Here is a 23,007-nt window from a genome sequence, read left to right as displayed (position 1 = left end):
GATTGCAAGAAATGCGCGCGCAAAAAAAATGTGTTACCCCCCGAAAAGGATTAAGCCACAGCATAAAAAACACACAAAATCCAAAACACACACACACAGGCACAGAAGTGAGAACTGAATTCAATAGAGAAGTATTACGGCTTCCGCTGTCCGCTGCCAGTTGTAGCTATAGCTATGCATCTCACTCGCTCGGCGGGCATCGTCATCTATTATTAGATCCAGATCCATTCTGTGTGCAAAGGAGACCGAGCCTAAAGGGGCAACCGAATTTCGGGGCTGGCCGCCACGCTTATTGCGCAGCTTCCATATGGACCAAGCGCAAATCCACTCTTTTCTCTTTACCTCTCTCTCTCTCTCTCTCTCTCTTGGTCTCTCGCTCTCTCGCTGTCTCTGTCTCTCTTGCTTGAGCTACGCACATGCCGCTCGCACTGCGCAGAGGGCAACAAACTCAGTTGGATGCGCAATGCAAGGATACATCCAAGATGTTGCCAGCCAAGTGGAACAGCATTGGAATGGGTCTGCCCAGGGCAGCATGATGACATAAAATGAGTGTGCCATGTTTAGTAGAAAAGGAACTAGTGCATAAACTAAACTTGAAACTAAGTCACATCAGATCTGGGGACATTAGTTACAGCTGCTTGCCCGAATAACTCGGAAGTTGTACTTAGCACAGCTTAGGCTAGATAGTTATTTCAATATATATATTAAGCTATCTGTACTATCAATATTTAGCTATCGACCCAAAATTTGAAAAAGTAATAATTCAGAAAACACAATGAAATTAATAAAAGGCATTTCTTTATTGAACTTTAACTAAATCAGCTTTGATAATTTAATGTTTTTCTAAATTGTTATTTTTCCCATCTTTGTTTTACATAATCGTTAAATATTGATAGTTATTATGCTTATTATATAAATGAAGTGCAAGTGGAAAGTAATATTTGGCTTGCCTATGTCATAAAAGTGGATGTATTCTGAGCAACTTAGCAATATCATAAACAAATATCGCCGATTCTAGTTTTGTGCTACGAATCAGTTGGCGGAAGTGTTTCCTTAGATCTCGCTCTCTCGCTCTCGCTCTCGCTCCCTCTTCCTCGCTCTCTCCTGAGCAGGATTAGCCTGTTGCCTGCAGATCTATGTGCCTAGTTCAGCTGCCTAGTTATCATTACAACTCCATTTTTGTGGGCACGCATGTGCAACCAAAAGGAGCAGAGCGCCAACAAAGCCAACGACGTCGACAGCGAGCGCGGGCAGCGCAGAAACGTTGACAGCAACAGCAACATAAACATCAGCAACATCAGCATCAACATCAGCAGCAGCAGCAGCAGCGACGTTGCCGCTGGCCGCTGGGAGCAGAGCCGCAGAGTCCAAAGATGTTTTCATCCCCCTTTTTCTTAGTCGACGTCCACTCGCACACACACACACACACACACACACACACACACAGACACACAGACACACACATGCGTGTGAGTAGTGCGAGCGAGAGGCAAGCAGCAACTACCCCGCATGTGTGTGTGTGTGTGCATGTGTGTGTGTGCGTCAACACACACGTTTTTTTTTATACTTCAATGCTATCCCGCACACGGACCGAGGGCAACCGCCACACACACATTTATAGACATACACGCACCGTGAGTGCTGCGCAGCCAGCGTTAGCGGCGACTGCACAGCCTCAGTCACACACAGTCACACACTCACACACACACACACAGAGACAGTGAGAAAGAGAGAGACGCAGGGGCAGGACCGTACACAGACCGGCAACGACCGTCACAGGAAGACTTTCGATTGTCAGTCCACGTGAAGCCTCTGTGGGGTCAACAACACACGCGCTCTGCTCTGCCCAAACACAACGCAGGACACAACGCGCTCAGGATCCTGTGTGGCTACCGAAATTGCGAAACGACAACAAATCAAAAAATTTCAAAATCGTAACGTCAACAACCAAAACCAAAAGCAAAACCAAAACCAAAAACTTAACCGTTGCGCGTATCTTAAGAAATTGCTCGAGTTCATTTTTTTTTTTTTTTTTTTTTTTGAGCAAACGGTTTTTTGTTGTTGTTTGTTGTTTTGGTTGCACACAGCGCAGGACAATTGGATTACCTACGATCGTGTGTGCAACGCGGTGCCTTGTTGAGAACCATACATATATTTTATATATTTTTTGTGATGTGCTAAAAAAAAAAAGAGAAAAACAAACGCTAAAAACAAATAAGCGAAAAACCGCAAAAGCGACACAAAAACCAAAATTAAAACAATTCATTTTTTTTTTTAATGCTAAAGTGACAAAGAAAACTATTGCTACAAAAATGTACAACAAAATGCTGTCGATCAGTGAGGATCATGGATTCCGTTCGCTGAGCCGTAAGTGTACCACAAATTTGGAATACATGTCAAGTTTTCATCTCTCAATTGGGCACACAAGTGGGGAGTGAATGAGTGTGGTGTGCTGTGTGTGTGGGGGGGTGAGGGGTGTGATGGGGCGAGTGAGGTGAGGTGAGGTGTTGTTGGGCTTATCAAAGCACAATGTTCCGCGTAATAAGTTGAGCAGAGATACACGATCTTTTGAGATACTAGTTGCAGCATTTCTAAGAATTCTTCACCTTTCCGGTTGTTCTTATTGCTGCTTCTTTTTTTTCGTCTCCGTCTTCTTCTTCTTGCTGTTGTTGTTGTTGTTGCTTGTCTCTTTAATCATTTGCCGTCCTCCACATTGGGAGACACAGCGACAATAAAGGGAAATTGTGCCTCATATAGCAACAATTTCTGTGTGCCAAGCTGCCCTCTTTTTTTCTAAATTTTTTTTTTGATAAGCGCCTGTTACCGAGAAAACCACAACAACAAGAAGAACAATAATAATAATAAGCCCAACGCCCGCACCTACACACACACGCACACACACACACACACACAGAGATACACACACTGGCACACACACAATCTGAGATACATTTATACGCAGGTCTTATATGGCGTCTCGCCTCGCCACATAAAATGCAAACACAAATACCAAGACAAATATTTTAGCGACCTGAAAAATGAAAAGTAAAACTTAGCATTACAACATTGTCGCAAGCGGACAAGCGACACCAGCAACAACTACAACAGCAACAACAGCAACAGTGTCTTATCACTACAATAGCAACGTCTCATGCCACTAGGCAAACAATGCACGAGTGCCTTTTGGACTTGGCCGCCGACAGTTGGCTGAGATACCTAAACCTTCAGATCGAGCTGCCACTCTCACACTCACCCCCTCCTCCGTCCTCCGTCCACCTTCCACCACCCACTTCCCCCTCATCGGCGCATAACATAACTGCCAGTTGTAAGTGTGAACATTTAATAGTTTTGCATCTGCTCCTAGTATCGATAAATTGATCGCAAAGCTTTAGTTTTTCCAACTGAAAATGGGGAAATGAATGAGGATGAAAATGACTCACTAACTGACTCTCAGTCAGATAAACATTTCTTGATTTTATATATCAACAGCAGCTTGTTAATCTAAAGCTCGCCCTCTCATCTATAATCAATCTCGATTACCGATAACAAATGCAAGCATTCTGTAATACTCGATAGATCCCAGCCAAGTCTATCGATAGATGGCTCTTTGAGTTATATCAGAAAATTAGCTACAAACAATTTCTCTTGCTTATGTGTATATTTCGCTTTGTACTCATTTCCTTTGCTACTTATCAGCATAGTTGATATTGTCAACCCCATGCTCCCTATACCCCCTCCCACCTCCCTCCCTTACCTACTGCTCCTTTCTGCAGTCATACACCCACACACACACACACACACACACACACACCTACAGTCAGACAACAATCCTCAGTGTGTGTCCAGCTTTTGGCTTGACACAGCGGCATTTTGCAGCTTTGCCTCAAACACATACATTGCTCAATTTGTTGTTTTTCTTGCTGGGCATAAATGTATATATTTATGTATATATATATGAATGTATGTAGAGCACACATGTATGTATTTAATATATATATATATATGTGTGTGTATGTGTGTAGTTGGGCACATTTAATGCTCGCTTCCAGGCCGCCTATATTTGCATATGGCTCATTCACTCAACCTCAACCTGGCGGACTGTTTGTTTGTCCAGATACACACACACACACACACGCTCACTCACACACACACACACACACACACACAAATATAGTGCTGCACTGCTGGATGTGTGTGGATTGTGGGGAGAAGGTGCTGGAGGGGCGGGCGGCACATGCGGGTGTTATCAGCAGTTAGCGTTTGTCTTTTGGCTAACCGACGACGCCTGCTTGCCTCTGCCACGCCCTTGGACTATGCCAGGGGCACCTGGCCACCAACAGCAGCAGAGGCAGCAGCAGCAGCAGCAGCAGCAGAGCCATCGGTAGACGGAGGGGGGAACAGGGCCTATGCAAGGTAAAAACAACATAGGCAAATAAAACCAAATTTGTATGCTAAAACACTTTGCGATGACGACGACGACGCGTCGCTGGTCGCCAGTTTTACTGATAAGACACCCACACACACACACAGAGAGAGAAATAAGTAAAGGAAGCGGGGAGCAGGGTACAGCGGAGAGGTGGAGGGGGAGAGCAATTGCATGTGTGTTTGTTGTAGTTTCAGCTGCTCCAAAAACAGAAAAAATGAAACACCTTTAGCTGTTGCCTGCTGGTTATCCACGTAATTTGTTTAAACAAATTAAGGCGACCGCTACCCGTTTCCCCCTCCGTTCGCTGCCCAGCTTTTCAGCTGCCTTACGTCGCTTTGTCACTGTCAAGCTGCGTGTCTGTGTGTATAAGTGTATGTGTGTGTGTGTGTCCACTACCAATACACACACACACACCGCCCCCACAGTGCGTGTTATCGCGGCAGCTACAAAAATTTTGTGAATTTGTTTAACCTTTTTTTTCACCGACGTTGTCAGTTTTTTTTAGTTAACTTTTTTAATGAGCTCAAAAGGCAGAGCCCCGTTGGCCAAAAAGCAATAACAACAGCAACAATAGTAACAACAATAAAAATATAAAAAAAAAAAAAAAAAAAAAAAAAACAATAAGACGACAACAAACAAAATGTGGCTCAGCATTTTTAAATATTTACACAGCATTTCTTTTCAACAACAACAACGACAGCAACAACAACAACAACAACAGCAACATTCCTTTTTTAGTACTTAATTTATTTGCCTATAGACAACGAAATGGAGCACTTGGTGTCATAATAATGTTGTACCGAGTCTTCTGCTTGAATTTCATTACTTGGACGCAAGTAATATATATTTCAATGAGACATAAGATATATATATATATATATGTATATAAATATAAATACCCCTAGTACAAATATCCATCTATCTAACTAACTAAATTAGCCTTAGCGGAAATTCTTTGTCTAAAATTCAATTCGAGCTTAAGTTTCAATTTCAAATAAATGAAAATACATCTAAATTATATCAAGTCTTAAATAGCACACACAGCTAGTTGAGCATGGTTGCTCTGCCAACTTTAGTTTTGGGTTGCGAGTGGCAACTTTAAAGTGGCGGTCTTTGGGTCTCTTTTCTGATTGGATGGTGCGGCATTGCTGTGCTGCTGACCTTCCACTGGTCGCACACATCAAAAGCTGCAGCTGGCACATTTGCAGCACTATTTTTGCTACGACATTTTCTCAACCAATTTTCCGCTGTTTTTCAGTCGCCATTTTTCATTTGGCTCGTGTGTCTGTGTGTATGTGTGTGTGTGTGTGTGGCACCTAAAAACAGTCGGCCGTGTGGCGCTCGCCTGGTTTTTATGGCCAGCCTGGCCCCAACTAACCAAAGCGAACCACCCAACCACATGCACACAGCCAGCTCGACTGGCCCATAACCTTTTTGGCCATAAAGCGCGTCCTTTGCTCATATGTATTTATGTGTGTGTGTGTGTGTGTGTGGGTGTGCGAGGGAGTGTATGTGTGTGTGTGTGTGTGTGGTGGGGGCATAAATTAGCACAATCAACGTATTGTTTTCTGTGGCTGTGCCACGCCTCCAACAGCATCAGAAGCAGCAGCAGCAGCAGCAGCAACTGGGGGGGTTAAAGCCAGCAGAAGCCGCTGAAATAGTGGTTGAGTGGTTGGGGAGGGTGGTGGCAGTTGTCGCAACGTGCAGTCAATAACATGAAAATGTTATAAATAACAAAAATACGAGCTAAGCAGACAACACACTCACACACACACAGCAGTAGATGTATCTGTGGCTGTATCTGCAGCCGCCTACTTGAATTTCATATTTGTGCGTCTTGATAATTTGCGCAAAAGTCCTATTAATATGTTAATTCTTAATTGTCCTACTTTGCCATCGCACACACCAACACACACACACACACATAGACACATAGACACACACATACTTAACGTAGACATAGACATTAGGCGCATATTAATAGCCGCAGGATAGTTTTTCTTATTTCTTTGGCCGGGAGGCAAACGCAGCTCGTAAATAAATCTTAAGCTGCGCGGTTTACAAATCGACGCACTTCAATTTATTTATATGGTCTGCCAAAGGACGAATATTGAGGGAATGGCGCGGGGGACGGAGTGAACAGCGGTTGGCTGGGGATGTCGGAGAAGTTGAATTAATTATGCCTATGCGATGACATCACAAATATTTTTGATCAAATTTTAGCGAATTTTCGGTGAATTTAGCAATCGCTTTTCCATCCTACCGATTTTGTTCAATATTTTTTGGCCTGTCAACGCAGCTGGTCAAAAGGGTTACATCGATGGCAGGGGAGGGGAGTGTGGGGCAGTTGAGTGAACTGTTAGCGCATTGGTTCTGGCTGCTTAAATTGTTGACTGCGCTTCTCTGCGTGTGTGTGCGTGTGTATGTGTGTGTGTGTGAACTCTTTGTCTGTGGGTGTATGTGTGTGCTGTGTGTCCTTTTTGCCCTTTTGCGGAGATAATTCAATTTATGAGCTGACTTTATGAAATATTCGCCAAATACACGTGAACTTGCACACACACACAGTCAGACACACACACACACACACACACAGGCAAGCAGGCAGGCAGGCAGATAAGGAGGGAGACCGAGGGAGCTACCTTCTGTTGACACTTGTCAGGCGACTGTCAGCGTCTGTCTGACATTTGACAGTTTCGGGCACTTTGAACACCCTTTCAATACACCTTTTGGCCAGCAGCTGCTGTCGCTGCTTAGCTCACCCCCGCCCTTGCACTCCCCCCCACCCCCCACCTACACCTGTCTCTGACTTGCTGCCTGCTGCTTCTGGTGCAACCCTCTCGCTCTCTCTCATGTTTTCGCTATTTTGCGCGCAATATTGCAGCAGACTTTTTGGAGCTGTCAATAAGTTTTTGTATATTATTTATATTTACTTAGTTTTTGCCAGGCATATACGCTAATCTCTCTATCTACACACACACACAGAGAAACAAATAAACAAACACACACACACACACGCATACACATACACATCTAATCTAATCGGTTAGTCAAATAAGCTGGTTACGCCCCCGCCTCCTCAATCCCTAGCCTTCACTCTCACTCTCACTCTCAATCGCTCTCCCTCTCACTCTCTCTCTCACACACTCTCTCTGTCGCTCATACTCCTACACTCATTCGACCACAATTTGTTGCGGGGCAACGCCTACCAAAATAAAGGCAGGCAAGCAGCCAAGCAGCCAAGCAAGCAGGTAAAAAGTCAGCTTTACCTGGCCGCTAACTGTCCACTGGCCAATCGCACAGCAGCAGCTACTACAACAAGAACAACAACGACTGGCGATAACTGGCAACAACTGGCAGCGGCCAACAGCAACAGCAACAACTGGCAACTGGCAACTAGCAACAACACATGTTTAATTCATGGAGTCAGACAGGCGGCTAATTGCGTCCTGCGTCGATTTCACGCCAATGATCGCCAATCAATAAATAAAATACCCGCCAACAATAAACACAGCCACACACACCGAAAAAAAGCGACAAAAAATGAGGAAAAAAGCCAAAAGTCAATAGGGCAACGGGGAGAGTTGAGACGGGGGTAGAGCGATAAGCGAACGGCAAAAAAAAAGCGAAAACATATTTTTTATTTTATTGTTATTGAAACAGAAACAGAAACCAAAACGAAGCGAGAAACGAGAAGCGAGCAGCGAGCAGCAAGTCCGTTGCCCGCCCAAACAATCAAAAAATTACCCAAAAAAAAAGAAAATATATCTGTAATAATATGAGATAAATTTGAGCATGTGTGTGTGTGTGTGTGTGTGTGACTGGGAGGACCTTGTTGTCACCCCGTCGCAGGACAATCAATTGATAAAAAAAGAAAGAAAACACAGCAAACGAGCGGGCGGACGGACGTGCGGAGTGGGTGGGCAAAAAAAAAAAACGGACAAAGGACGTGGCCCAAAAAAAGTTGAGCAACGCTTCGGGGCGCATTAGTTGTTGTATGTGTCCATGTATGTGTGTGTGTGTGTGTGTGAGTGTGTGTGGGCAACCGCAAATTGTTGAAACTGCCCAAACAGCAGCAGCAGCAGCAACAAACTTAACAAGTGGCAACCGACAGCGCGTCAATAAACATTTTTTTCTTTCTGCCTTTTTTTTATGGTTGTTGCGACAGCTAATTGACAAAGTCAGACCAAGGGTGGCAGGGAGTGATGTGTGTGTGTGTGTGTGGAGGATATGTGATATGAGTGGATGTTGCAGCTAACAATAAAAGATGAGCAATTAGCTTAAAGGTCAACACAGCTTAGTTATTAAAGTGGAGTAAGATCAAAATAATAAAAGAACATATTTAAAATAATACAAAAAAGTTGATGTTTAATGAAAACTCGTATCTTAAAATGAATAAAAAAAATAATAAGACAAAACAGAACTGAAATTGAAAAACTTTATTTTTATATAATAGAAAAAGAAGTTGGTAACCAAATCACATGCAACTCTTAAATTGGTCACTTTTGATTGACCAATGTGGGGGACAATTCCAAAACAAAAACAAAAAAAAAGGGAAAACCCGCAAACAAACACAAAGAGAAACTTTGGCAATTGTTCGACAACATTTCAATCAACTTTTGCGAACCTAGAATTTCCCTCTGTGCGTATGCGTGCCTGGCGGCTAATTTACGGCTGCTTCTTGTCCTTATTCTTATTCTTATTCTTATTTATATTATTTTTGTTGTGACGATGTTTCGCATTCATTTGTGCTTTTCGGCCCTTTTTCGGTGGGTGCTTTGCTGGTTTCTTGGTCAATCAAAATTCATCGATAAATTGCCAAAAGTTGCATAGCCCCAGGGGCAAGTGTGGTTGCTGCTTCCCTCTGTTGTACAGCAACAACAGCAACAAGGATAAGAATCAATTGCCAACGATTTTTGCGAGTTCATTGCGACTCGAATTAATTGCAGGCGCTCGCAAATTTTTGGTATTTTATTCGCAGTGCTACTGGAATTTATGTTCACATTTTTATCCACACACACATACACACATGCAAATAGTTCAGTGGTTGGGATCGTTGGTGTGGGCTTAGATTACACTCACTGCTATGTGGTTTAAGCGGGGTGAAGTTCCTGTTGTTGTTGCTGTTGCTGTTGCTTTGGTTATTTGGGCGCGCGCAAATACATAAATTAAAGTGCAAGCGAATCGATCCGCGGACTATACAACGACCTCACCCCAACCCCAACCCAACCCACACCACACCACACCATCCCACCCCAACCCATACGATCCCATCCCCTTGCCGCGCCGCGCCACATACGCCCTCTCTTATCAACGCCCAGAGCTGTGCTCATATGTAAATAAGTGAATTGCTGTGTGAGCGAGCAAACTAGGCAGAAGACTGCTGCCTGCTCGAATGGGAGTGTGGTAAGTGGCTGTGCGGCTGGGCGGCTGGTGGGGGTGTCGGGTGTGGGGTTGTCATAGCTGCCATTTGGTCATGGGTGCTGTCTGTCTGTCTGTCTGCCTGTCGGTCTGTCTGCCTGTCTGTCGTCTATTCTTCTAGCCGTTTGTCGCCCCAGCCGTAAAAGCCCAGCGCACAATGAAATTGCCAGGCGTAAATTGTTGTTGCAAATCAATTGTGACACATCTCTATAAGTATATGTGCCTGTGTGCATATGTGTGTGTGTGTGTGTGTGTGTGTTTGGCTATTTAGTTAAGCTCGCTTAATGAATGCCACACCGAATGCCAACTAATTTTTGGCGTGGCAAATTAAAAAATCTGTGACTAGCTAATCGATAAACTTATCGATAGGCAGCCAATAACTAACGCTTTTCTCAAAACTCTTTTGTTACACTTAGACTTCGTTACTGCTGACCACCGAGTTATTTGTGGCAAGTAACAAGTTGAATGTCTTTAAAAATCAACTATCAATAAATCGATATTTATCGATAAGTCATTCTCTCTCTCTCTGTCTCTCTCTCTCTCTTATAACTGTCGCCTTGGGTTAGTTTTCGGTGCAGCCACATTGCTTGCCACAAAATTATTCATGGCTGTCAGTCGCCAATTGCTGCCATAAAAGTGACAAACAAAATAAAAATAATAATAACAACAAAAGCAGCAGCAGCAGCAACACAAGCAAACAGTAGTCAATAGTCAGAAACAGAAGTAAATTAGGCAAACCAGCCAATGGAGTTCATGTGGTTAACTTGGCGGCGCATTAAGCCAGAATTGATGGCCAACAATCGACACCCATAAAAGCGACAACTGTCGAGCAAATTTATGAACTGCAAGTGCAAAAGTGCCACCAGTCACCGATTGGTGGCTTGGAATGGGGTTTTTTCGGGTTTCGTGGGTGGCTAGCGACTCTCAATGCGTTCGCGCTGTGCAAGTGGTGCCCCAGTTACTAATCAAAACCGTTCACACATTGCAGATTCCGACTCGACAGAGAACGATGCGGTTGCCGCGCAGGACATCCTCACGTGTGGCGCCTGCCAGAAGACCTTCGCACTGTCGGACATTGTCCGCTTCATTCAGCACAAGGTGCTGCAGTGCAACAAGGAGAACTATGGTCAGTGTACCACACAGGCGCCCAGCATGGATCGCGATGCCGACGAGGGTCGACCCCTGAGTCTGGTCAATCGCCGTCCCTCAATTTCGGCGCCAATCACAGGCCGCAAATCGGCGCCAGTTGCCGGCAGTGGCCCCACAGTTGCAGCCAATGCAATTGCAAGTGCGGCTGCTGCCACTGCTGCCGCTGCGGCGGCGGCGACAGCAGCGGCTGCCGCAGCCGCTGTTGCAAGCAGCGCTGCAAGCGGCTCACGCATACACACACCGCCGCCGAGTCCAGCGGATCTGCTCGCCGATGGCGCCAGCAGCACTCCCAAGCGCCTCGTCGATGGTAAGTTTAACCATAACAAATTGATGCGAGTATTCTTTATAACCATCTTTTCCCCCTCCCCTTGACAGAGAACGACAATACGACGCCCAAAGCGGACAGCGATGCGCTGACCACCGCCACCGGCGCAGCGGGACTGGAGTCGAGCATCGCTCACAGTCCTCGCGCTCAGTTGGCGCAGGGGCAACTGATTGGTCGCGACGAGTGTGCTCTGCACGATGACAAGCCAAAGGTCAAGCAGGAGCCCTATGCCGACGACGAGCAGCTCGACGAGGAACTGGAGCTGGAGCAGGCTCCAGAACAAGAGCAGGAACAGGAGCGGGTTAGAGAGCAGGAGCAGGAGCGGGAGCGGGAGCGGGAACTGAATGCGCAACTGCTGACACAGGCGACTGACAGAGACGAGTGCCAACAGCCGCTGGCCAAGCGGCCCAAAATGGAGCTCGTCGATGCCGAAGCGAATACAGTGCACACAGGTGAGGCTCAAAGACCCAAAGACCCAAAGACTCAAAGCGGTATTTTGTGTTGTTTGTTGTCGCATATTTTCGCGTAATCAAAATTAAAATCAGCCCCAAACCATCCGCGACACAAAAATGACCAGCGCCCGCAAGAAAAAATGAAATGAAATGAAATGGAATAAAATGAGTGAAAAGCCAAACATCAAACGAGACACTCAAAATTGCGCTAAAAAATGTGTTTGATGTGCGTGTGTCAGTGTGTATAGATGAGAGTTTATATATATATATGTGTGTGTGTGAGTTTGTCAAAGGACATGCACTCCCGGCCGTTCATAAGTCGGCGCTGATCGGGCCGCGGGGCTGCTGAACGCGCGATAAGCTGCAGCTGCGGCTGCATTTAAAAAACACACACACACATTCTCAACCTTAATCCCCGCCTCCCCTTTGGAAGCCACCCACATCCACACGCCCAATATCTGACCAATTGCGCTGTAAAACGTTTTGTTTATGCTGCCGCTGCAAAAAAAAAAAAAAGACAAAAAAAAATGAAAAAGCATAGAGAAAATGTGGAACGTGGGCGACATCAAAGCGCGACTGCTGATAAAACTGAAGTGCAGCACGACCAAAAAGGACACTCGGACAACAGCAGTGGCAGCGGGAGGGGTGCATGAGTGTAAGGAGTGTGGGGTAGGGGCAGCAGCTGGATGGTAGGGAAGGGATACGAGCTTTGATTGTTACGCGGCGGTTGCTGCTATCCTTTGACTTGTGACATTTTTCAATGCAAATGCGAACGATGATGAGGCTGATGAAAAGCCAAAGCCAAAAGACAGCAATAAAAACAATGGCAAGGAAGCAGCGGGAAAGGGAAAGGGTAAGGCCAGCAGGACAACGGAACAAAGCAGCAGAAGCAGCAGCAGCAAAAGCTGAATCTGAATCTGTAGCTGCAAACAGAAGTCGAGCTGCCCTTAGGGGTTAATTTTGAAGAGGAAGCAAAGGAATGTGAGCGATAGAGCGGGTCGAGGGTCGAGGGTAGAGAGCAGAAGAAACCACTTGAGTGGACAAAGGACGCAGCAAGCTTGAACCTGAATATGAATGTGAATGTGAATGTGAATGCGAACTGAAACTGGACTTGACACACGCACAAAGCAGAGAACGCCAAGACGAAGGTAAACGAAACGAGTTGAGGGGTTTAACGCTTAGCGATTTTCTTGTGCAAACGATTGAGGCGGTCAGTTTGGTTGTTGTGGTTGTTGTTGCTGGTGACTTGACCAACGCATTGCTGCCACGTGACCAGCAAGCTGGTCAAAGGGGTCAAGGTTCGTGGTGAGCTGAAACGCGTGCCAGCTATTGACGGCAAATCATCGAGCAATTGACAGGCGGCGATCAAGTTCGTGTTCGAGTTCGAGTTCGAGTTTGAGTTAACCAAAAGCCGATTGAGTGACTGATTGACTGAAGTGAACACAGCGGGCACTCAACACTCACTCTGAGTGTGACTTCTGACAGCAACTTGTTTCATTTGCATTTTGTGAATGGCACCACCACTAAACACTCATGACTGGACTGGACGAGATTGAATTCTGTTTGCTGGCTAGTTTGCTAGCATTCTAACCTGTGAGGTGCACTCATAAGCAATAGTGAATATACTCATTGAAAAGTGCAAGAAACACGCATGAATCCACTCATATTTAAAGGAATAAAGAAATAATTGAAATAAAAAACGTTGCTTTGCATGTTTTATGTAGCTCAACATATTTCACTTGCTGCACTCACTCAGTCAGTCAATCAAAGCTTGACGCATGCTTGTCATTTGTTTTGAATGCTGTTGCTGTCTGATTTCACAGATCTGCTTGAGAGACACACACTCACATACATTGTCGCAATTTAACCCTTGAACTTTGCAGCTTTTGACACGAGCATGCAAAACAACATGCTTTAACAGCAACAACAACAAGTCACTGACAACAAAGTTGTTTGACTCTTAACAATGCAAAACTGTCAACTCTTCAACGCAGCAGCCATAGATATGTGTAGATACAGATACTAATACAGATACGGATGCAGATATGTGTGCCCTGCAGATACATTTGTATCTGTATCTGTCACGTTAATTACGCATTGTTTTATTTTCATTCTTTTTGCCGTGTTTTTTTCCTTTTTTTTTTTTTTTTTCTTTTTGCTCTTTCTCTTTTTTTTTTGCATTTGAAAGCTGCTGTTGGCTGCTGTTGGCTGTTGTTTGCTGTCCTCGCATCCAATTGTTGTCCATTTGGTAATTATAAATATGGAGCAACGGCTGCCATGGCTGCCACAAATCTCCCGCCCCCTGCCCCCTGCCCCCACCCCCACTTTTGCCCTGTGAATAACTGTCAACAAAATGGGGAAAATGGAAATATTTGTTGCGATGACACGAACATTTTTTGTTTTTTGCTTGCATTTTCAACTTGCCTTTTTTCGCTGTTGTCTGTCAGCGTGTGTGACTACCTGACTACCTGACTGTCTGTCTGTCTGTCTGTGTGTGTGTGTGTTTCATGTTAATTATCAATTTACTGGCGCACTTTCAAATGCGCAGCGTGTCGCGACCGCAGCAACAATGAAAAACCATCAGGAGTCTGGAGGTTGAATATGGGGGCAAAGGAAGGCTTGAGGTTGGAGGTCGGAGGTCTGAGGTCAGCAAAAGGACAACAGGACTTGAACCCATTTTATCCATTTTGGCCCATACAGTATTCATTCACCGCACTCACATTCAATTATTGACTCATGCTGGCACTAAGCCAGGCATTAGTGTCGCCCCTCCCCGCTTCCCCTCCCCGACCGCCCTTTAGAGACGAGAGAGAAGAAAGACAGCGCCCAACACAACGCGCACCACCCAACTGACCACCCAACCACCCAAAACCGCACCACCTGGCTACCATTTCAATATCGAAATCAATGGCTAATGCGCTCGGCTCATGCAATTTCACGCCCACCCACAAAAAGGATTACGCGCGCCTTGCTTTGTGAACAGCAAGAAAAAAAGTGGCAGCTAACAAAAAAGGAGGCAAAAAAAAAAAAGGACACAGAGCGAAAGGCTTAGGCAAAGGTCGGGCCATGCAAATCACCGCAGGAGCCCGCAGGACACTCGACAACATAATGTTGGCTGCTGCGTTGGCAACATGCGGCAAAAAGCTGCAACAATTATCCCATTACTGTGCAACCCTTTCTTTTTTGTTGCCGCTGCTGCTGCTGCCGCTGTTGCTGCTGCCGCTGTTGCCCACCCGCTGACCCCACTCTTTAGAGTCTTAGTCTTTTCTATGCAATGCTCATACGCGTCGTTGTCCTGGCGCACTTCCTGGCTCCACTTTTGCAGCAGGCGGTCAATTTGCCATTTCCTGGCCCCAGACCTCTGTCGAGTCTCAGTTCTTATTTTTATTATTTGTCTTGTTTTTTTGTGTTTTGCTCACTTCCGTCTGAGCTGCTTTGAATGCAGTCACTCGGGTCACTTGAGATTGCGACTCAGCTTGGAGCTTGTGCTCTGGTGTCCTGACTCCCGCAAGGACAATGCCAGCATGTGCGAGCATGAGCAGCTGAAAGAGCTGCCAAAATCAGAACGTGCCATGCCCAGGACACAACCAGACATACAACCAGACAGACAACCAGACAGACAGACAGAAAACAGAGACAGCAGTTAGAGAACACACAAAGAGGATATAAAGGATGCGCGCTTGGCGCGTGCGCAACGCGCGTCTAACTCAAAACACAAACAACAACAATAAAAAAATGAAGAGTAAATTCAAATGAAATTAAAGAGGATCCTCGAGGTACGCGCTGCTTGCGCAAATGCCGCACGTTTTTCGACAACTTTTGCCTCGTTTTTTATGACAATCATGATGTGATGATAACGATCGTGATCATGATCAGTAGCAGCAGCAGCAGCAGCAGTAGCAGCAGCAGACGCGACAACAGACGTGTTAACCCCTTAGCAACCCTTAACCTCTAAAGCACTAAAGAGCCCCTAACCCTTTTCGAAAACAAATTATGTATCTGTCAGATTCATTTGCATTTCCTGCTGCCCGCATGGCCAAGGATTTCCCCTGATCAGCATTGTTATCCTTGCCGCCAGGGTTCGTGGCCAAATCATGTTCAGCACACTCTCACCTTTGACAGGAAGCCCGGCAAAAGTGAAGAAGCTGCTGCTGCTGCTGCTGCTGCAGCCGCGCGGAACGTCATAAAAAAACACCCAAACATAAAAAAAAAAAAGTGGAAAAATATACAAAAAAGTAAACAAAAGAAAAGCAAAAGTGTAGTTATTTGATAGGTGTGTGTGTGTGTGTGTGTGTGTGTGTGTGTGAGTGTGTATCTAATGCTCATCCTTATGGACTCGTGCGCGACATGCGTTTTCCTCAACTGTCCTCTTCCTTTTCCCCTTGCTCAACGCCAAACACATTTTCATTTCACTTTTTATTTTCATTTTCATCTTTTTGCCTTTTTTTTAAAGCGTCATTTAAATGCAAAGTGCGTGGCGCAACTTCTTAGTTTTTGTTGTTGTTGTTGTTGTTGCCATTCTTGTTGTAGTTGCTGGGGGTAGTTCGCTTGTAATAGTTAAGCATTAACACCTTGTTGCCCGGATGGCCAGCGCCAGTGGTGACATATGTTGACCTGTGCAACAGCAACAACAACAGCAACAACAGCTCTACCATTCGTTCGCTTCGATTAGCGCCTGGACCCCGTCTGCTTCGGTCTATGGCTCTACGTGTTAATACTCTAGCATAGACAGGATGCTTATATATAGCCAACCAGTTGGCATCGACTGTCTCCAGTAACTCAACAACAATATAATAATTGCCTAGAAGAAAATATTTAATATCAAGTTGCAAACATAACAAATATGATTGCAATTTACTAAGGGGTCTCTATTGTATATTAGGTAGATATATATATATATATATGGTTAATATATTTTTTTTTTCTTTTTAAAAAAAATTTTATTTTTTTTTTAAAAAAATAAAAAAGGGGGGGGGTTTTTTTTTTACCCCCCAAAAAAATATTATCCCCCCTAAATGGGTTTCGAGGCCGGAAAAAAGACAATAGTACATATTATTCGGGCAGTGGCATTAGGACACCTCCATAAAACCCGGATTTTACGCCGGGATGATTATTTTGGAATAAATAACCAATCCTTGAGTCAGTTAGTAACCTGCATCCGGGCCACCAGCCAACAAGACTATGGACACGGACTACCATGAGCAACGGAATCCATCCGGAACACTCCAGATGATATTCACATCGCCAAATACTAAAATAAATCAAGCACCACAACTGTATTCAACATCATTCGACTCTCGTACAAAATAAAACAAGCAATGCACCAAACAAGATTCACCAACAGGGCGGAGGATCATCAGGAAAATAAGGAAAATCCCAAGCTATGGCCCAAAACACCAACAGGTGCAGGAGAAAAAAACAAAAGTGCCCGGGTTCGCCAACCAGACTTAATGCCCAAGACCACGAATAAGCCCTTATAAGCCCAAAAATAAAGGGACTAGGATGGCATGCAAAACCCACTACAAGGATTGGGTCGGAACAAATTCATATTAAAAGCCCAAATTCAACATTTTGCCAGACGGACGGACTATGCGACAGTCCGATACAGCGAATCCCAAAATCAAAGGCAACAGCAACACGACGGAGGAGTGTCATGGTATGGGCATGTATCTCGGAAGCCGGCGGGAAATTGGTTTTTGAAACAACAATGGACAAGAGTGTGTATTTCAATATATTCAAGGAAAATTTACTCCAAAGTCCAGAAGCAGGAATCCGACGTACTTCGGTCACCACACAACACCAGACAAAAGCCAAGCATAAGTCCGGATTAGTACAGTCCTGGCATATCGGAACGCCCCCACACGATAATTCCACAGGCCCAGTCTCCAGACTTAAATGTTATTTAAAATTGTGGGCTCGCTGGAAAATAACATCAGGAATCACAGATCCGATCTCAAAAATGCTCCGATGAGTGGAGCAAAATCAGTCCAAAACGACCCGAAGCGGTATCTTCCATGAATAATAGGTTAAGGGGAGTTATTAAGGCTAAAGGATATCATACTAAGTATTAACATCCTTATTTAAGTTTTTATACGCCTAATATGTTACTTTTCCAAGACTGTTCCAAAAAAACTGTAACATGTATTTTGGATATGTTTTAAGTTTTGACTAATTTTAGTTAATTAATTAATATTTTAATAAAAACTGAAGCTTCCTTTTCAAACGTGATATAACATAAAACAAATTGGCATTTAAACATTTTGCGTTTGTTTCTTTGTTTAAACTTTATAGCACTTTAAAATTTTTGCTAGACACTGCCCGAAATGAACTGTAAGCCACTGTATATATATATAGTGTATGCTCGAGTCGTTGAGCTTTGTTAGTGCTTTTTGCTTTCGTCTTTTATCACATATTTTTTTATTATACTTCATCTTTTTTTGTCAGTTTTTTTTTTATTATTTTGTTGCCGTAGCCAATTTTCACATTTTCACATTTTTCATTTTAAACTTCGCATCTGTTGCTGCGTTGTCCCTTAAATCGCCCTTCTCCGCCCCCGCCCAATCTCATCGATAGTTATGGACACATGTGTGCTCGCTTGTAATTTCCGCCGCAGGACATGTGGGTGGCATCGGGTGGTTGTCGGTTGGTTGTGGTTTACGCTTTTTGTGTTTCGGTTTTCGGTTTCCGTGGCAAATTAACAAACGTCGCGACAAACCGCAAGCAACATAAAATAAAAAACTATTACGGCACAGTGTGTGTGTGTGTGTGTCTTGGATATTTATGTGTGTGTATTGGCAATATCCTGCTGCCTGTTTGGGGCACCTGCTGCTGCTGTTGCTGGTGATGTTGCTGTTGCTGTTGCTGCTGTTGTTGCCGATGTTGCTGCTGTGCGCGCCCATTTGTATGCAATGCACGCCCGCAACAGCACACGCCTGTTCTCTGGCTGTGTGTGTGAGTATGTGTGCGTGTGTGTGCTTCTGCCGTACACAAAATCAATAAATATATAAATTCACCGCCGTCCAAAAACGTTGCAGTATCCCCCTCGAAAGCCACACGTCGCGCACATCATCCGTCGCGTCTCTTTTGCATTTCATTTACCGCATATTTATTAATAATTAATCTAGAAAATTGCTGGCAGCCTCATTTCCTGCCATCATTTCACATATTTGACTGACAAACATGACTAAACATGTACCCCTACCCTCCCCGCTCTCTATCGTTGCAGAACCCAGCAATTACACATGTTCGACGTGCAAGACCCGCTACACATCCGCGTGGCGCCTCATCCAGCACGTGCAGCACTCGCACGGCGTCAAGATCTACGTGGAGACGGGTGGCTGTGGCGCCACCTTGACTGTGGCCACACCCGCCGCTCTTAATGCGGCGGCAACAGCAGCAGCAGCACAAGCCACCAGCGTCAGCGTCAGTCCAAATCGTAGTCTCAGTCCCGCAGCAGCAACTGTTGGTAGCGTCTCTCTGCCGCTGCCGCTGCACGCGCTCATGGCGCAGTCTCCAGCGCCAAAGCGCAGCACCAGCAACAGCAGCGCCGCCGCCGTAGCAGCAGCAGCAGCAGCAGCCGCAATTTCTGCAGGCTCGGCCAATACGAGCAGCAACAGCAGCAGTAATGTGAGCAGCAGTAGCAACAGCGCCAATTCACCCACACAGCAACTGTTGCAGCAGCGTGTACAACAGCAACAGCAGCAGCAGCAGCAGCAGCAACAACAGCAGCAGCAGCAGCAACAGCAGCAACAGCAACAGAGTCTAGCGCTGGCAGCAGGCATGCGTCATCATGCGCTGCTGGCGCCACCAGATTCGTTGCACGCGAACCCCTTCCAGCTGCTGCGCATGCCACTGCCACCCGCGCTGTCGCAGAGCAATGTAGTTCCTAGCGTGTCGCCGCTGTTTGGCCGCCCCACGCCCGCCGATCACTATCGCATGGAGCAGCTGGTTAGCGAGCAGTTCCGGCACCATGGCTTCAGTCTGGCCGCCGCCGCTGCCGCCGCCCAGGCGCAATTCAATGCCAATACACAGCAACAGCAACAACAGCAGCAGCAACAGCAGCAACCTGCTCAGCCCATTGCTGTCAATGTTCCTAATCCCGTCGAGCAGCGACCGCCATCGAGCAATAGCAGCCAGCGTGGCTCAGTACCGCCCGCTGCACTACCACCTCCGTCACTGAGCTCACAGCAGCAACAGCAGCAACAACAACAGCAACAGCAACAGCAGCAGCAACAACAGCAGCAACAGCAGCAACAACAGCAACAGCAACAACAGCAGCAGCAACAAGTGGCCGCAGCGGCGGCTGCTGCTGCAGCTGCACTGAGTCCAGCTGCTAGTTTAAATTTGGAACCGCAGCAGATGGATTTTTACTCGCAGCGATTGCGTCAGCTTGCGGGCACAACAAGCCCTGGAGCTGGCAACATTGTTAACTCGAGCTCGCCGAGTCCACGACAGAAGCAATCGCCGCGCTTTGCGAGCCCCTCGCCCAGCTCTGCCTCGCTTTCGGTTGCCGCCGCAACAACACCCCCAGAGAAAGGTATCGAGAATGGTCAGCTAACATCGACGCCCCATTCCGCCAGCACGCCCACGCCCACCAAGCCAGACACCGAACGGGAATCCGAGCTGGAGTCGAGTTGCTATTCGTGTGGCTACTGCGACAAGAAGTTCCGCTATGAGAACAACTTGATTATCCATCAGCGGACGCATACCGGTGAGAAGCCGTATAAGTGCACCGCCTGCGACTTTGAGTGCTCGCACATACAGAAGCTAATGAAGCATATGCGGGTGCATCGCAGTCCAGCCGATCATGGACACGATGGCGGCGATAATCAGGATGGTCACGATGGCGGCAGCAATGCCGATTCGCTGGAAACGAATGAGGCGGACAACGATGACGATCCCAATCCCGATGAATCCGACGAAGAGCTGAACGACGAGGATGCCGACGCGGATGCCGATGGCGAAGAGGATGACGAGGATGAGCTAGACGATTGCGATGATGTTGACTACGAGGCCGAAGATCTGAGCGTCAACAATCGCATCGATGGCAAAAGTCAAAGCCCCAAGACGACCAGCTCCGGTGCCACATCGCTGGTGGGTGAGCTGATGGACAAGTTCGGCCTATCCAACATTGCCCAATATTCGGAGGCGTACAAGCAGGCGCTGCAGGAGTCCGGACGCAAGGAAGCAGCCGCTGTGGCCGCTGCCGCTGCTGCCGCCGCCGCTGTTGTGGACAACAACAATCGTGGCTCGGCAGCCGGTGCAGCCAATCCAGGTGCTGGTAGCGGCGTCGCCTCCAACCAGCCACTGGGTGACAAGCTTAACGGTTTACCAGTGGCAGCGTTGCGACTGCGCGATGAATTCGCCAAGAACTGCAATATGTTCCAGCCACAGCCGCAAGATGCGCCGTCGCAGGTGCCGCTCTTCAATCCGTTTCCCAATCCCTTCGAGCTGTCCAAGCGCATGAAGATCGATGGCGGTGATTGGTGGGGCATGTCCGCCCTGCATCGCAACGAGGCGCTCTTCGAGAACCTCAAGCTGAAGCCGTTGGGTCTGGGCGGCGCGAACTCGCTGCTGCAAGGACCGCTGCTCAAGAAGGAGAGCCGGCAGCGCAACGATACCTGCGAGTTCTGCGGCAAGGTGTTCAAGAACTGTTCCAATTTAACGGTGCATCGTCGCAGCCACACCGGCGAGAAGCCATACAAGTGTGAACTGTGCTCCTATGCCTGCGCCCAGAGCTCCAAGCTCACGCGCCACATGAAGACGCACGGACGCACCGGCAAGGATGTGTATCGCTGTCGCTTCTGCGACATGCCCTTCAGCGTCCCCTCCACCCTCGAGAAGCACATGCGCAAGTGTGTCGTCAATCAGGGCAAGGCGGCAGCAGCTGCTGCAAATGCGGCCAATGCTGTTGCCGCTGCCCAAGCCGCCGCTGCCGCACAGCAGCTGCAGGCCGCTGCTCAGGCACAACAGCAGCAGCAGCAGCAGCAACAGCAACAGCAGCAACAGCAACAGCAGCAACAGTTGCCATCGCAATCGCAGCTATCGCCGCCGTGTGCAATGGGCGTGGCTGTCGGCTATCCGCCGCAATTCGGACACAATCTGTCGCTGGCGGGCAGCGTGAGTGGCGACAATGATTCGAATGCATCCTCCAGCCTGCCAGCGCACTCCTCCATTTCGCTCAAGGAGGAGGCATGACTTTTTAGCAGCTGGAGCAGCAGTCCTCTTCCGCATTCGCATTCGCATCCACATTCGCACCCACATCCGCATCCACATCCACTTGTGCTGCAGCCACATCCGCATGTGCTGCTGCCACCGGTACACCCACAATCGCATCCGCACCATCATCATCACCAACAGCAGCAGCAGCAGCAGCAGCAGCAGCAACAGCAGCAGCAACAACAGCAGCAGCATCCACACCATCATCCACAGTTGGCCAGCAGCCGCAGTCGTCTCATGTCGCGCATCTTCTAAAGATGTTGTATTGCCCCAACCACCCCCCAACCCGCTACCCTCTCAGCGCCACCCTTTGTATATATATATGTATATCTAGCGCAGTTATCGTGCCCCTCAGACACAACCCTGCCCCGTCCTGACTGCAACTTTCTAAAAGCTTGTCTAGCAGTTGTTGCCACGCCCCGCCCCCAGCCCCCTAGCTGCTCCTTTGCAGGCGACTTAAACACGACCAGAGGCATTTAATACCAAAGCAATAACCGTTATGTAATATAATTTTAAAGCATTTTTTTTGCCTTTTTTGTAATTATTATACATATGTATTCATTCGTATATACTATGTGTATCTGCTAAAAGAAAATAATAATAATATATATATATACCATTTATATATATATATATATATTTATATAATATAATTTTTCACAATTTTATATAATTTTTTTTTTTTTAATTTTTAAACATTATTTATAAAAACTCAAAACAAAAATGAGAACAGTTTTAGAAATTACAAATTTTTGGCTGCAGCTGCGCCAGTGACACATTTTCCAGTGTATTCTTAGCAATTAAGCAAGACTTTGTATAAACGCAAAACTAACACAAAAATACTAAGCAAAAAACTAAAAAAAAAACATTTACTGCAACTATGTGAAGAAAGTAAAAACCAACTAAACGTAAATCTGAAAAAACAAAAACAAAAAAAAAAACTAAAAGAAAAAGAAAACAAATAAAAAGAAAAACCACACGACATGCGCTCCCCGTGAGCCACAAAATATTTAAGGAAA

General features: G+C 46.3%; 2 protein-coding genes across 2 annotated transcripts in view; both read left to right on the top strand.

The window, feature by feature from the left end:
- The window catches only part of LOC116805639 (AF4/FMR2 family member lilli), a 57,012-nt gene extending 34,989 nt beyond the window's left edge, over positions 1-22,023 (top strand). The window contains exons 2-4 of the mRNA XM_032738846.1: positions 10,833-11,300; positions 11,369-11,770; positions 18,996-22,023. Coding sequence (XP_032594737.1) covers positions 10,833-11,300; positions 11,369-11,770; positions 18,996-21,967 — 3,842 coding nt within the window. The 3' untranslated portion in view covers positions 21,968-22,023. The remainder of the gene's footprint in view (positions 1-10,832; positions 11,301-11,368; positions 11,771-18,995) is intronic.
- On the top strand, positions 21,974-22,562 carry LOC116805641 (uncharacterized histidine-rich protein DDB_G0274557-like; the record flags this gene model as incomplete). The annotated part of the gene is made up of 1 exon (XM_032738849.2): positions 21,974-22,562. A coding segment is annotated over one exon (270 nt), but the record flags the coding sequence as incomplete, so codon positions are not given.
- Positions 22,563-23,007: the final 445 nt, after the last annotated feature.

The sequence above is a fragment of the Drosophila grimshawi genome, unplaced genomic scaffold (genome assembly GCF_018153295.1).
Source record: "Drosophila grimshawi isolate 15287-2541.00 unplaced genomic scaffold, ASM1815329v1 contig_848, whole genome shotgun sequence".
NCBI lineage: Eukaryota > Metazoa > Arthropoda > Insecta > Diptera > Drosophilidae > Drosophila > Drosophila grimshawi.
Note: the sequence above shows the minus strand (reverse complement) of the source record. Positions and strands in the feature narration are given on the sequence as shown.